The sequence below is a fragment of the Poecilia mexicana genome, unplaced genomic scaffold (genome assembly GCF_051168715.1).
Source record: "Poecilia mexicana isolate PSO_F unplaced genomic scaffold, ASM5116871v1 scaffold_18, whole genome shotgun sequence".
Lineage (NCBI taxonomy): Eukaryota > Metazoa > Chordata > Actinopteri > Cyprinodontiformes > Poeciliidae > Poecilia > Poecilia mexicana.
Genome location: NW_028263387.1, coordinates 12518218 through 12533291, shown reverse-complemented (window position 1 = coordinate 12533291; position 15074 = coordinate 12518218). Strand labels below are relative to the sequence as shown.

The window sequence follows — 15074 nt, the reverse complement described above, 5'->3', positions numbered from 1 at the left end:
TGCAATTTTAAAGTACATGAAACGGTGCGAAATGCAATTGAAATATCCCGGCTTCTTCTTGATTCGTGATTAGGATTTGTTTGTGCATATCGAGGTTTGGTGTGTTTGTGACCGACTTAAAGTATAAATACATAAAAAACAAAAGTCCTTAATAACGGACACTTCATGCATCATCTTTCAAGTTTAGCCAAATAGAGTTGCAAATGGCAAACCTAAACTGTCCCCTGCAAACCTTTTCTTTCCTCAGCTGTCTCCACACATGTCGAGGGCGAAGACAAGATCCAAGTTCTTCTGATGGTGGAAAGCGGAAGGTATGTCTTTGACAAAAAAAAAAAAAAAAAAGATAATCATTATGTTTTTCCATTCACCAAAAGCATATTCATTAGTCAGTGTTGTTAGCTTTGAGTTCGTTTTTTTTTTTTGTCTTGTTAGTCCAAATCCGCTTCACCTTCTGTAGCCATCTGTAGTAATTAAAGCTACGCCTGAGATAAGGAGACAAGGACTGAGATGGTAACACAATGCGGCTGAGAATTTCCGACTCCATTTACTTATTTATTTTTTTAAATAACGCAACAAGACTTTGTGCTGATGCCACTAATTGCTGTTTGTTTGTGTGTATTTCATCAAACCTCACGGGAAGACGTAGAAGCGCTTTTGTATTCCTTTAATCTCGGCAGTTGTTTGTTAAATGATTCAGAAGTGTTTTTTTTGTTTGTTTGTTTTTTTGTTTTTTTTTCCCAAAACGTGTGAACCTCGGGTGATCTTCACTCAGGCTTTTAGCTGATATTATCATCTTTTCGCCAGAACAATTTACATCCACGGGTTCAACAGGATGGACTTTTCTCTGTGGCACTCCGCAATCACGCTGGCCGCCGCCACAGACGGCAGAGCGCTCGGTGACCAGCAGCTGACCAAAAACGGCGTCCCTATTATAGTCGACAGCTGCATTGCTTTTGTCACTCAGTACGGTGAGTTGCCGCATATTTACCTGCAGAGCCTCGAGTCTGGAAGAGTGAGTTCTGTATGACTAATGGTCAGGTTTTTTTCCCCCCCTTGAGGAGCTTATTCATCCAACGGAGATGAGATTTTCATGCTTTTTAATGTTGTCTGGCACAATGTGGTGACATTATCCTACCTCGCTTTTCACGGTATTTTTTTAGAAATGTCAAAAAGGCAGCCCACTTTTCACCATGCTCTCGCTGTGGGACCGCTCCCAACAAAATATACGGCTCCATGCAAAGGCGTTGATAGCCCTTGCGGTGCTTTCTCGTTTCGTCGTGTTACAGCCACGAGCTTTAATTCGTTTTCTTGGGATTTTAGAAAATAGACTGAAGTAAATTAGCGCCCAACTGTGGAGTGGATGGAGATGGATATGTTGATTTTCTTCCAAATAAAAATTTGAAACGAGTGTGTGTGTGTGCATGCATTTATATTTGGTTGCCTTAAATATTTAACTATTCTGCTTTCCAAATTAGTTCAAACTAAGTGTAATTAGATGGAGAGCATTTGTGGACAGCAATTCAATATGATTTCATTCTTAGAATACTTTCACAAAAGTCTGAATGAGAAGAAGTAATGCATTTAATAAAGCCTTATTAGATGAGAACAACAATATAGTCAAAAGAGTCTGTCAAGTTTGCACTAGCTAACAGTTAGTCGGGGCCGTCTTTTATAGTTTCTTATCAATAGAGCTCGTGACAGTAGGTTGTCTTGTCGTAGTTTCTTGGTGTTTCCCCCAAAAAAAGGGAGGAAAGGGTTGATTAAACTGCAAGTGTGAAGTTGTGGATTGCTATGCACCAAAGATTTTGTGGCACTAAAGCAGAGATAGTCTTGCCAATTACCTTTTGTGAAGAAAAGGGGGTTCTCTTTGATGTTAAAGAGGACAGCTTTGATCCTGATGAGCTCTGGGTCGGGAAGGTAACAAAAAGATTAGTCTCGAGCATTAAGGACCCAAATCCCTGCTGCGTTATGACTCTGTAAGAGTGTCTGTGCGAGAACAGCTGACCTATCTTATGACAAGACTATTCATATAATCTAAGGCTGTTTAGGATTGGGAAAAAGTTCAACGTTTAGATGAGACAGCTGTAGTTGTCATGCCAGGCCACTATGTGGCACTGTGATTTTTAGCATGTCATTGAACGCGCATGCGCTTTTGACACTGAATCCTCCTCCTCAATAGTTTCTACCTCATTTGGAAAACAGTAACTCATCTCAAATGGCCCAAGTGCTCATGCAATACGCATATCAACTTAGAAGTTGTGTTAAACTGAACAGGTTAAGTAGCACGCAGTACAATGATAGCTGTGATTGAATTTGTAACAAAACATATAAAAGCTCAAGGGTGTCGATATTTTCGCAAAGCGGTTACCAAAACCTACATTATACACAGATGACTGCCACTTTGGCAGCGCTGCTGTAAAACTGATGTAAGAAACTGTGACGTGACGAGGCCAAGATGTCTTGCAGCAATACTTTTATCCTACAGTTTTACAATCCAGCACTTCTTAAGAAAAAAAAAAAATCTGTGCTCTGCTAGATTCTTAATAAATAACCACACTCTCGATGCAGGCTTGTGCCAGGAGGGGATCTACCAGTCTCCGGGGGATCCTGCCCGGGTGTCCCTCCTCCTGGAGGAGTTCACTCGTGATGCCCGCAATGTGAAGCTGAGGAACAAGGAGCATCAGCTGGAAGACGTAACAGACACCCTGAAGCGCTTCTTATCCCAGTTGGAGGACGCACTTTTGACCAAGGAGCTCTATCCTTACTGGGTGTCAGCTCTGGGTAAGTGAGGTGACTGAGATGGAAGAGGGTCTAAGACGGGAGAGAAACAAAAGGCTGTCTTAAAAAGATTCTGTATTGCAGCTTCTTTACTGTACAGTGATGAACAAATGCAAACAGATTCAGTCAAAATGTCCTCTTTCCATTGTGGAGTCATAGAAACACCAACAACAAATAGGCGCACAAGCCTGAATTTATCACAGATTTTCTCACAAACCGCATTTTCACAGGCGTCACGTCCACACCTGTGTGAGATGCGTTTGACACCACTGTCCTGCGTCTCAGTGGGGAGAGTAGTCATCTTGCAATCTGTTAAAGCTGTTTCTTTTTTCTTTTTTTTTTCCCAGCTTCCTTCTGTCTCGTCGGGGTGCCCGATTCAACGTATGAATGTTGTGAACGTGGCGCTAGTTTAAAAGCGCTTTGAGTGTTTGGTATGGCTAGAAAAGGGCTACACATATTTAGTCAATTTACCATTTGGGCTGCCCAGTTGTGCCCAGGTTCCATCCATCAAGCCTTTAAAATTAGATAAAGCGGAGGACTCTGGAGGTAGTCTTCCTCGTTATTCACTCCAATTTGTGCAATGCACCGCTACCGCTGGGAGCTTAACAGCCGCTCTGCAGGATGCTGCCACCACCGTGCTTGGTGCCCCTGCTTTTAGTCTGAATGCCGTTCCTTTGACACCTCCAAACGTTCGTCTTGATATCGAGAGCAAATGGGTCGGTCTTTGTCTCATCCGGCTCTAAAACCTTTGTTGGAGATGTTGTTTAATCATCACGCCGTCATCGTTAATGGGACAAAAGTGTTGCAATGACTGCCGCGTTTTTGTGCGCTTTCGTTCGCAGACGAGACGGACGAGAAGCAGAGGGTGAAGAAGTATTCAACTTTCATAGAGAGTTTGCCAAAAATCTACAAGTCGACTCTTCATGCCTTGCTTCAGCACCTGTACAGGTATGTGCACGCAGACTCACGGTTTTGGTCGCAGTCAGGGAATCTCAGTCCTCTTCACCTGCAATTGGAAGTGGGTCGTGTTTTTGTTTCACCACCAAGCTCCTGCAGAAAACATGCATGTTGTAGCTGATTTTTAATATAGCTAGTCCACAGTGAAAAAAATATATAAAAATACCAAGCAAAACAACAAAAACACCCTTTAATTTGTCCTGGGGAAAAGTGGTCTGGGTTTCTCTTAAGATTCAAAAGAAATTTGAGCCGTTGCATCCAAATAGCTCTCGATTTGCCATTTGTCCACTTGTGATTCATCTATTGTTCCTTATTTTCTGAAAAACCCCCCAAAAAAACTGCTCTACTTTGTATAATATAACATTTTGTTATACTTTCCCCATTCACAAGTCTTGCTTAGTTTCCAAGACATTGTCATAAATACAGTACAGTGGGAATGCTGGCAGGTTCTTCAAAATGCAAGCTTAATTAGAAAAGGCTGCTTATCACTGGAAAAAACTGTGTCCTTGGGTTGAAAACGCTGAATAAATTCCTCATTGTTTGTACCGTTTGCCCATATTTTCCGTCTCAACCAGATTGTGCGGCACATTATTGAAAGCGCAGGCAATTAGCAAACAAATTGCAGAACTCCTCAGTAAGAGTGGCTCTGTTCATAGCTCAGTGGGAATTGTTTTTTTGTTTTTTTTTAAACTATAGAAGTTATTCCTCTCAGTTTATTCCATGAGTTTCTGATATTTCCATTCTCATTCAGCTCATCGCCCGAATATACAAAACATCCAGCTTTATTATTCAGCTTGCTGATGATAAGCAGCAGGTTGGCGTAAAATAAAACAATAGCAATTAGTGTTAAATGAACTGTGCATCCGAACACTGGATGCAAAAATTTAAGGGCGCCAGCTTTCCTCTCTGGATCTTGTCCCGCCGCAGCATCACGGCACAAAGCTGTTAGGTTCTTCCACCTCTAATTGGATTAAGACATGAGCACTCTGCTGTCATCATGTCTTATTCACTGATGCTCACATCACACACACCTCTCCCTCCTCAGATACCTGCACCGGTTTGTTGTCACTCAGCTGTTAATTATATGTACCGATTCAAGAATGCCTAATTGGCCCGGTGCTGAGTTTGGCCCAGAGCCTCGCATTTTATTCAATTCCGAGTGCGCCGTAAAGATGTAAGCTGCTGGTGCTGAGCTCTCTGTGGTCGTTTGCTTACCTTCAGGGCTTCAGGTTCTTTTCTTTTTTCGTTTTTTTTTTCTTTTTTGTACAGGATTCAGCAGTGCTCCCACCTCAACGGAATGCCGAGTGAAAAACTGGCCGCCGTCTTCTCCTCCTGCCTGTTCCAGACGCAAGGACAGACTCCGCAGGAAATGAGCGTGATTCGTGACCTAATCAGCAACTACGTTACGCTTTTTAGTGTAAGACAAACCCCCCCCCCCGCCCCCCAAAAAAAAAACACTTTGGTGTTTTAATTCACGTTTTTTGTCTGTGTGTGTGTGTGTGTGCAATTTTAAACAATTGATGGACATAAAAAGACTTCAAGTTTTACTCGCTCTCTTGATATGGGTTTTCCGCCTGCGAAGTTAGGTAACATCCGTCTTTTTCATTGCATAAACACGTTGCGTAAGTTGTAAAAAAAAAAAACTCCACTGTCTTCGCTGCTATTTTGCATTGTGTCCTATGTATGTCAAGTTTATTCTCCACACACTGCATCTCCAAAACTAAAAACAACTATCATAAAAAAAAGAAAATCAGGGAAGAGAAACAGAAACAGGTCAACTGGACCAAAATCCACATAATAAAATCTACCTCAAGAGGTTATTGTGCGTTGGGCAGATCATTCCTGCGTCATGGCTCTATATAAAAATGTCTGAAGCTATTTATTTCACAAATACCTAACCTGAACAAAAAGAGTGATAACGGCTCCCTTACAACCAATTTCCTTTTGGAAGCAGGACAACTCTTGGTCATCTGCAACATTATTTCACAAGGTTTGAAAGATTTTGAAGAGATTTCAAAATTTCTTCGATCATCGTTTTTTTCTTCTTCTTCTTTTTACTGTCTCTTCTCTGTGGTTTATGTCTAGATACTGAGATGGCTAATGAAAAAAGGTTAACTTTGCATGATTCCATCAATTAAGGCGAGACGTTAAGGTCCCAAAGTAGCAAATCTGCCCCAAACCGTCACACTGCCACCGCCATATTTGACTGTCCGTGTCATATTCCATTTCTGAAATGTTGTTTGTTTTCTACACAAACTAAAACAAACTTTCCCAGAATATTTCCCAAAAGCTTTGGAACCATCAGGATACGATGTAAGAGAGGTGATTATGTTCTTTTTGGTTAGCTGCGTTTTCTCCCTTGGACCTCTGCCAAGGATTCACGTCCCTCCTGATCTCTTTTCTTGTTGAATTATGAACACTGACCTTCTCTGAGGCAAGTGAGGCGCGCCGTGCTTTACCTGCCATTTTAGGTTATTTTCTGACTTCCTGTTTGAATCGTTGATGGGCTCCTGGAATAACTTCCATGGGTCACCGCTCTCACTGTTAGCTTGCTGGATCCCAGAACCTCACAAATGACTTTGCAACCTTACCTACACGGACATATGTCGATAACTTTACCGTACTTTTTGGCTTGTTGCGAATCGCAGGTTCTATTTGAGGGGATTTCTTGACTCTGCAGGTCTGTCAGTTCAACTCCAACTTATCTCGGATAACCTCCCCCGCTCCCCCTCATAAATAAAATCATGATTTGAACTTTACTTACTTGCTTAATAACATAATTTGACACTCGTGTTTAAATGCATGCCTGCAGCTAAATGTAAATATTTTCCAAATAAAGAATGCAGATGATCCTATTGCAGCTGGAGTATGAGCAATCAGTGAAATGGTGTGCAGCAATTTAGCATCTGTGGCAATATAAGTCGCAGTTCTGCTTTCAAATGAAAGCAAATGGAAACTTTACAAAGCATGAAGCGCACTCAGCCGGACGTATCGGACCAGAGTTTGTCCTGACAACAGAAGTGGAGATGAATCAAATATCTAAATAAGGACCATATTGCAAATCTGAACCAAGCTGCAGTTATGACTTTATTTACACTCGAACCATCTGGGGAGCAGAGCTGCTGCTGCCACGTCTCCAGGACTCTCGTGACTTTTTGCCGATGTGTAGATGAGTGAGAGAGGGGGCCACGGGATCACGCTTACCCTCGCAGAGCTGACACGGCTTACGGGATAAGCGGCACCGAGCAGCTGCTAATTCCCACGTGGAGCTTCCCAATCTTTCCCTTGTTTAGATGTTACAGGAGAAGCATTCGCTCCAAATCGGTTCGAGACGCCATCGTTCGCATGACAAATAGCCATTAAGCTTAGAGTGAATGCACTCGATGTGACATAAAAAGAGAGGAGACGTCTCAGTAATTAAGCCTCGGGTTTGTGCCGGATGTCGTCGGCAGACTCTTATTATCGGGCCCAAACACACACGACGAGTTTGAGAGTCCCCCCCCCCCAACCCCCCCACCCCCATCCACCCCTCCGTCTCCTCCCCTCCCACCATCTTCTCCACCATTTCTATGACTCTAACAAATCGAATTGTTCTTTGAAAATGATAATGAAGTTTAAGAAAAAGAAAAAAAAAAAGGAAAAAGTTGGGAAAAGAAATGTAATTTCCCCCAACAGATCTTTATGAAAGCGGACTATTCAGCTGGAGCTGAGCGGTATCAAACATTTCCAGCCCACTTTTTACTTCAGAAATTAGTTTTCGGAGGTTTTTCGTGAATGACCTGCTTCTGCTGCTAGAATTTTAAACCTTCCTCTGGGTTAGACCTGCTCCTCTGTTTTCTTTTTACTGGGCCTTGCAAAGTGCTCGCACTCCCTGGATTTTTTTTTACCACATTTTGTCAAGTTTTTGCAATGATTTGTTTGGGCTATATGATTCACCAAGGCTTTGTAGAGCATGATTGTGATGAGAGGAAAAATTATTTACATGTTTTTTTTTTTTAATTATACACTTTCTTTAGAAAGAAATCTGATAAGCGTGGCACACAATTGCACTCAGCCCACCTGCTACTAGCACTTTGCAGACGTGAATTTCCCTGCAGTTAGTTTTCCATGTTCCTTTCGACTCTGACCCGCCGTCCTGCTCATGAAAATCACCCCGCTGCATGATTCTGCCATCGTCATGTTTCACAATGCAGACGGTGTGCTCAGGTCAGTGTTTCGCCACACTTCATGTGTGGCAAAGAAGGACAGTTTTTGTCAGTTCTTTTGTCAAAATATTCTTCCACCTGACCTGTGGATCTTTGCAGCTCCTCCAGAGCTACTGTGGACCCTTCGGTTTGATAACGTACCTCTATTTTAAACTACTCAACTTTATTCCTAACTTATCTGCTGTGTGTGTGTTCTTCAAGATGCTGTTTGTCTGCTAAATGCCTCTAACAAGCCTCTTAGTCCTTCAAGGAAAAGCTGCATTTTATGAGATTTAATTGGCAAACTGCTGGACTCTACTAACTAGGTGACTTCTGAAGGCAACAAGACATACTGGGTTTAATTTAGGGGTGTCAAAGTTAAAGGGGGGCTGGTGACGGATTCAAAGTCCGGAGCTCAGTAAACGATTCGCAAACCACGTCTCGTGTTGTTTCCACTTCACGATCGCACACTGCTTTGTTGCTTTATCACCTAAAATCCAAATAGCACACAACCTCGGGCTGAGTGCCTATTCCCATCAAGCGAGTACAGGTGTCTTAAATGGGAGCTGTTTTGTGTCCGATTGTGAACACTGATGTGTTTTCTGTTTTGCCTCAAACAGGTCAATGAAGACCAGGTGCAACAGATGGAGACAGAGAATAGCTTCATCACACGCTGGAATGAAAAGAAGGACACAGCAGTAAGTCGACCCACACGGTCCAGATAGAACCGCGTGTTCCGGGTCTGCAAGAGCCGCTTCTGGGTGTGTGTGTGTGTGTGTGTGTGTGTGCGTGTGCGTGCACATCGATTTGCCTGCATGCATCATGGGACTCAAACGCGGGCTTCGTTTTTCTGTTGTGTGTGTTTTTTTTGTTTTGTTTGTTTTTTCTAGCCGAAATGAGCAGGGGAGGCAGAAGGAGCAGAAGCTGGGATTTTGTTCTCATTGACCTTTACAGCAGGTGCTTTATGCCTGAATGACGGGGCCAGAAAAAAAAAAAAAAAAACCCTCTTGGTTTAGATAAGTTGGTGGAAAATTAAATCCCGTGGTGCCCCCGTTGCAGAAATCAGAAAGGAGTTGTTTATGAAGACTTTCTGCCCCCACAATCTTCCCCTCCGACGTGTCTGTTCTGTCGAGCATGTTGGGCCTGAGGGCTACTCAGAGGAGAGCTACTGCAGGTAAAAACTACACAAACTAAAGAGGATGGTTAGGTTTTTATTTAAAGTAAAAAAAAAAAAAAGGCTTCAAAATTGGAAAGTACATAACATGTTTTTTTGTTTTTTTTGGTTTTAAAAAAAAACCTCGTTATGAACGCTTCCTCTTTCAAACAATGGAGATTTCTGGAAATGTAAAAGTTGTCTCGCCTACATTAAGTTAGTTCAGCTTGGTGCCCGTGTTTTAGGGAGGAATTAGCATTCTAAAGTGAAGCTCGGATTAATTTAATGCTACATTAATCATCTGACTTTACTTTTTTCTTTGTCAGTTTTAATTGCTTGCTGGCTTTGTTTCTGCCTTGGCGTTGAGGAGCATGTGTGCGCCAAGTTCAAAACGGGGATCCCGCACGTTCTGAAAAGTTCTGGGTTTTTAGGGACGAGTATTTTCCAGGTCTGGAACAACATGAAACGAGACAAGATGTACTCATGTCTGCCATTTTTTTCTCCCTTTGCCTTCTTCTTTTGCATCCTTCCTTCTGTTCTTCCTTCCTTGCATGAGGACAGATTCTCCCTCGAGTCACCATTCCCTTCTTCCCTCCCTCCTTTGCTTCCTTAATTGTATATTTCCTTACTTCCTTTGGTCCTTTCTTTCCATTGTTTCCTCTTTTTAATTTCCTCCCTCCCTTGCATCTATCCTTCCCTCCTTGTATCCTTCCTTCTGGTCCTCCTGACACCTTGATCCTTCCTTCTTACCTTCCCTCCTTCTGTCGATGCTTCCTTCCTTGCATGACTTCGTGTGACTAGATCCCAGACTGACGCTGTGCTTATTTGCACTAATTCAACCTTCCTTTCTTCTTTTACAAAAACACTTTCTATATTCACATTTACATTGAGAACAAAAAAAAAACACTCTCACAAATTACATAAGTATATTTACAGGTGCTGGTCATAAAATTAGAATATTGTGATAAAGTTCATTATTTTCCATAATGTCATGATAAAAATTAAATTGTCATATATTTTAGATTCATTGCACACCAACTGAAATATTTCAGGTCTTTTATTGTTTTAATTTTGATGATTTTGGCAAACAGCTCATGAAAACCCAAAATCCCTGTCTCAAAAAATTAGAATATTATGAAAAGGTTCTCTGAACGAGCAATAAAAATAATCATCTGAATCAACAAAGTAACTCTAAACACCTGAAAAAGATTCCTGAGGCCTTTAAAAACTCCCAGCCTGGTTCGTTACTCAAAACCGCAATCAAGGGTCAGACTGCTGACCTGACTGCTGTCCAGAAGGCCATCACTGACATCCTCAAGCAAGAGGGTGAGAAACGGAAAGAAATTTCTGAACGAATCGGCTGTTTGCAGAGTGTTATATCAAGGCACCTCAGTGGGAAGTCAGTAGGAAGGAAAAAGTGTGGCAGAAAACGCTGCACAACGAGAAGAGGTGACCGGACCCTGAGGAAGATTGTGGAGAAGGGCCGATTCCAGACCTTGGGGGAAGCATTGGACTGAGTCTGGAGTAGAAACATCCAGAGCCACTGTGCACAGGCGTGTGCAGGAAATGGGCTACAGGTGCCGCATTCCCCAGGTCAAAGGTCAAGCCACTTTTGAACCAGAAACAGCGGCAGAAGCGCCTGACCTGGGCTACAGAGAAGCAGCACTTTGGACCACTGTTGTTCAGTGGTCCAAAGTACTTTTTTCGGATGAAAGCAAACTTTGCATGTCATTCGGAAATCAAAGTGCCAGACTCTGGAGGAAGACTGGGGAGAAGGAAATGCCAAAATGCCAGAAGTCCAGTGTCAAGTACCCACAGTCAGTGATGGTCTGGGTGCCATGTCAGCTGCTGGTGTTGGTCCACTGGGTTTTATCAAGGGCAGGATCAATGCAGCAGCTATCAGAAGATTTTGGAGCACTTCATGCTTCCATCTGCTGAAAAGTTTTATGGAGATGAAAATTTAATTTGGTCTGGAATCAGCCCTTCTCCACAATCTTCCTCAGGGTCCGGTCACCTCTTCTCGTTGTGCAGCGTTTTCTGCCACACTTTTTCCTTCCTACTGACTTCCCACTGAGGTGCCTTGATATAACACTCTGCAAACAGCCGATTCGTTCAGAAATTTCTTTCTGTGTCTCACCCTCTTGCTTGAGGATGTCAGTGATGGCCTTCTGGACAGCAGTCAGGTCAGCAGTCTGACCCATGATTGCGGTTTTGAGTAATGAACCAGGCTGGGAGTTTTTAAAGGCCTCAGGAATCTTTTTCAGGTGTTTAGAGTTACTTTGTTGATTCAGATGATTATTTTTATTGCTCGTTCAGAGAACCTTTTCATAATATTCTAATTTTTTGAGACAGGGATTTTGGGTTTTCATGAGCTGTTTGCCAAAATCATCAAAATTAAAACAATAAAAGACCTGAAATATTTCAGTTGGTGTGCAATGAATCTAAAATATATGACAATTTAATTTTTATCATGACATTATGGAAAATAATGAACTTTATCACAATATTCTAATTTTATGACCAGCACCTGTATATTTTAAATGTTCGTTCAAAGCAAAGTGGAACTTGTTTGTGTCTAGAAAAGTCTAGAATTTTTACATTAAATATTAGTCGGGACCAAAGCCACAGACTGAGATGCCTTTTTTTCTTTCTTTGCATCCTTCCATTTTGCTGCAGAGCATCTCCTCGCCACTCTCGTCTGAAAATGCGATAAAAGTTTATGAAAATGTAATTTGCCACCCACAGGTTTATAAAGGTTGGACTCGCAGTGCTTTCCTATTTATTTATAGTGTGTCTGAAGCCTATATAAGCTGTCACATAAAGCAGAACTTCACTTGGCTCCTTTTTTTAATCACTGATTTACTCGGCTGTGGGGTTTTTTTTTTTTTTTTTTGGACAGAAAACGATAACAGATTATATTTCATTTTTAGCTTTTTAATTTATCTTTCATTGGAGCCATTATCGAGGTCGAGGTTTTATGTAAGGCCCTCAAATTTAAAATTTGTGGCGCTTTGTCTCCTGAAGATAATCGAAGACGTGAGAGCCGTTTTTTCTGCTGCAATATTTCAGCAAATGTTGTAAAATCATTTTAATTCCGGATGTAGCTGTAACGGTCACATTAATGAGTGTTTTCTTATGTTTTGATAAACGTATTTACCATAACAATGTAGCGCCGCACTTATGACTACCAAAACGGTGAGTTTCCAATTCTGATTTTGCCATATAAAGTCATATATTGCAGATCATTATATGTGTTCCATCTTCGTTAGGTTGCTGTGGTGCAGTATTTGTTGTCCTTTAGGGGTAGGGGTAGTTCCAGTTCATTCAGCTATCTGCAGCAAGGGGGCGCTGTGTGGCTCAGTTGGTAGAGCCCGTGCAGGATGTGCAGAGGTTTGTGGTTCTGGGTTCGATTTCCGGTGTTGGGAATCTCTCTCATCCTGTCCAGGCCACTAGATCCTGTACATTCTTTTTTCAAATCTCTGATTTTATATATCTAGAGATTTGTATGGTCAAGCCTCTGCGCCTGAGTGAAACCATTCGGATGTGGATATGATAGGTTATTTTTTATTTATTTATTTTTTAAGAATCTTCAATGCTGACTGAACTGCAGCAGTTTTTGAGTGCAAGATCATGCTTCTGGGAATACTTTTTAAAATTCTTTAAATATTTAACCACTTTTGTAATATATTATGAAGCCAAATTCATACTCGTACCGGGAATAACTCCTACTAAGCTGTGTATTGCAAAAAACACCATCTACTGAAGTACAAATCTGGATAATTGGCTTACTCCTACTTAATTTATTTAAACCTTCCTCCTTCAGATTTCTTATTGTGGGCAACATCCTTTTCCCTCCCTCACACAATGTGGAGCATCCTGATGCTAACACTGCTTTATATCTTTACTTCAGATCCAGCTTGGCAAGCGAAGTGACTTTAAATTCCTCAGTTTCTCAACAAAAATGTTGCAGAAATCACAATCAAATTCTCTTTAGGAAAAAATAATAAAAAAAGAAGCATAAGCAAAATCCAAATGAGCCATTAAGTCGCTTTTATTCTTTGCTTAGTTACCTCTGCAGCTGTTTTGAGTTAGGCTGCACTTACACTCAGCTGCACGTCCAGCTAAGTGCTGACATGCCATGCCAATCTTCCGTTCGGTGTTATTGTAGCCATAGAGAAATATTAGAAAACAGTGCTTGTGCAAATGTTGATTCACTGGCAGTTGTCTAAATATTGAATCTGAACCGCCAATTAGGAAAACCGTCTGGAGATCTTTGACGTTTTTGGACTGAAAGGTTGCTAAACATGTTGCAGATCGCTTCCTTGTTGGCCTAAAATTTTTGCAAACCAATTTTAGTTCTAAAGGTCATTCAAGTAAATCCAATAAATAGCTTTGAAATGTTGATTAAATTTTTTTGGTGGAAAAAATGTTAGCCAATCCAGCAAGACTCTTTTGAATAAGTATTTCCTCCCACCGTATCATTTATTTATCACGGTTCTATGATTTGAAGGGTTTTTAGCAGCACCTTAGCAGCACCAGACTTTGACTTGGCCACTAGATTTTCAGTTTATGTTTGTCAGAGATGAATCAGTCGGTGTGATGTGGTTTGTTGTCCTGCTGCACTACCCAAGTGTGGTTAAGGTCACATTTCTGACCTGATGGCTAGAAAACCTCCTCCTGTATTTTCAGGAAATAGAGCAAAATTCATGGCTTCATCAGTCGGACCTAAAGCAACAAAGCAGACCCAGAACACGACGGTAACACTGTCAATTTTGACTCAAAATTAGTTTTATTTCAGCTTCTAAAAGCTGCAGTTGTATCCCAACAGACCTACGAATATTTTACCAAATGTCCTTTCAGTCGTGAACAGCATTTTATGGCAAAAGGAAGTATTTGTTTCTCATTATGTAATCATGAACACTGATGATAACAAAGCTAAGAGCGGCTGCAGTTCTTCAGATGTGCTTTTGTGAGATGTTGGATCGAGTCAGTGATGTACCTTTGGAGCGATTTTGTGATGACGTTCGCCGCTGTTTCAATTTGTAGATAATAACACACATACTCTAATAACTCTAAAAAAAACCCCCAAAAAACCCCAATGTTTTAACAAAGGGGGTAGTTTCTTTTTACACTGGGGCCAAGTTGAGAAGGTTTTGATCGTTTTGTTTCTTGTTTTTGTCATCAAATAAAATTTTCTGTTTGTGTTCGTCAGATTGTCTCGGGCTAATTTAACAATTAGTTGTGATGTAATGACGCAATTAAAAATTGACAACAAAAAAACAGCAGAAATCCGAAAGGAAGCAAAACACATTTTCACAGCTCTGCATTCTGCAGGCAAGGTCCTGAAAGGTTCTGTTTAATGGAAGGGAATGGGCAAGCATCCTTTAGAGGACAGGACAGCTCGGTGTACAGTGAGGAGTAAAGTGAATCAGCGATATAATGAGGAGCAAGGCAGTGTCATGCCTTTTAAGCTCGCACTGACTCTAAAATCGATACCCTGCATTCACGACCAGCACGGCGTTGGCTTTAATTAACTACAAAAATGCCTTGATTCTGTCTAATTTCCTCCACTCGCTGCGCCACCGATTCAGCGGTCTCAAAGAGATCTTAAGGCCTCCACACAAAACGTGAACAGAAAGGAGAGGGGGGGGGAAAGAGAACCGAGCGCAACAACGTGGCTCCATATCCGCATGTGACATTTTCCCAATTACAGCTTTTTGCTCCATTGGTTTAAATGACTGTAATTTCCGAGTCATTTTTGGGCCACAGGAGTCAGGAGGGGCCCCTATCCCTCTTATTATAAGACAGCTCAAGCCATTAATGGACCTCAGTTCACCTGCCCATTGAAATGACAAAGGGAATGTAACTGCAATTTCAAGGTAGCTAAGGAAAAAGGAACCTCTTCATGCTCACTTAGTTCTCCATTTTTCTGGAGAGAGAGAGAGTGAGAGAGGTTTCCAAAGTCCCCGAAACCTTGGAAACACGGCATCGTTGTCTAGAAT

The 15074-nt window shown here is 41.6% G+C and overlaps 1 protein-coding gene across 3 annotated transcripts in view; it reads left to right on the top strand.

Moving 5' to 3' along the window:
* The window catches only part of arap2 (ArfGAP with RhoGAP domain, ankyrin repeat and PH domain 2), a 131129-nt gene that overhangs the window by 96769 nt on the left and 19286 nt on the right, over positions 1 to 15074 (top strand). For all 3 annotated transcript variants that reach the window (XM_014996748.2, XM_014996747.2, XM_014996749.2), the window contains exons 20-25: positions 248 to 311; positions 805 to 968; positions 2569 to 2781; positions 3621 to 3726; positions 5005 to 5152; positions 8540 to 8617. In XM_014996748.2, coding sequence (XP_014852234.2) covers positions 248 to 311; positions 805 to 968; positions 2569 to 2781; positions 3621 to 3726; positions 5005 to 5152; positions 8540 to 8617 — 773 coding nt within the window. The remainder of the gene's footprint in view (positions 1 to 247; positions 312 to 804; positions 969 to 2568; positions 2782 to 3620; positions 3727 to 5004; positions 5153 to 8539; positions 8618 to 15074) is intronic.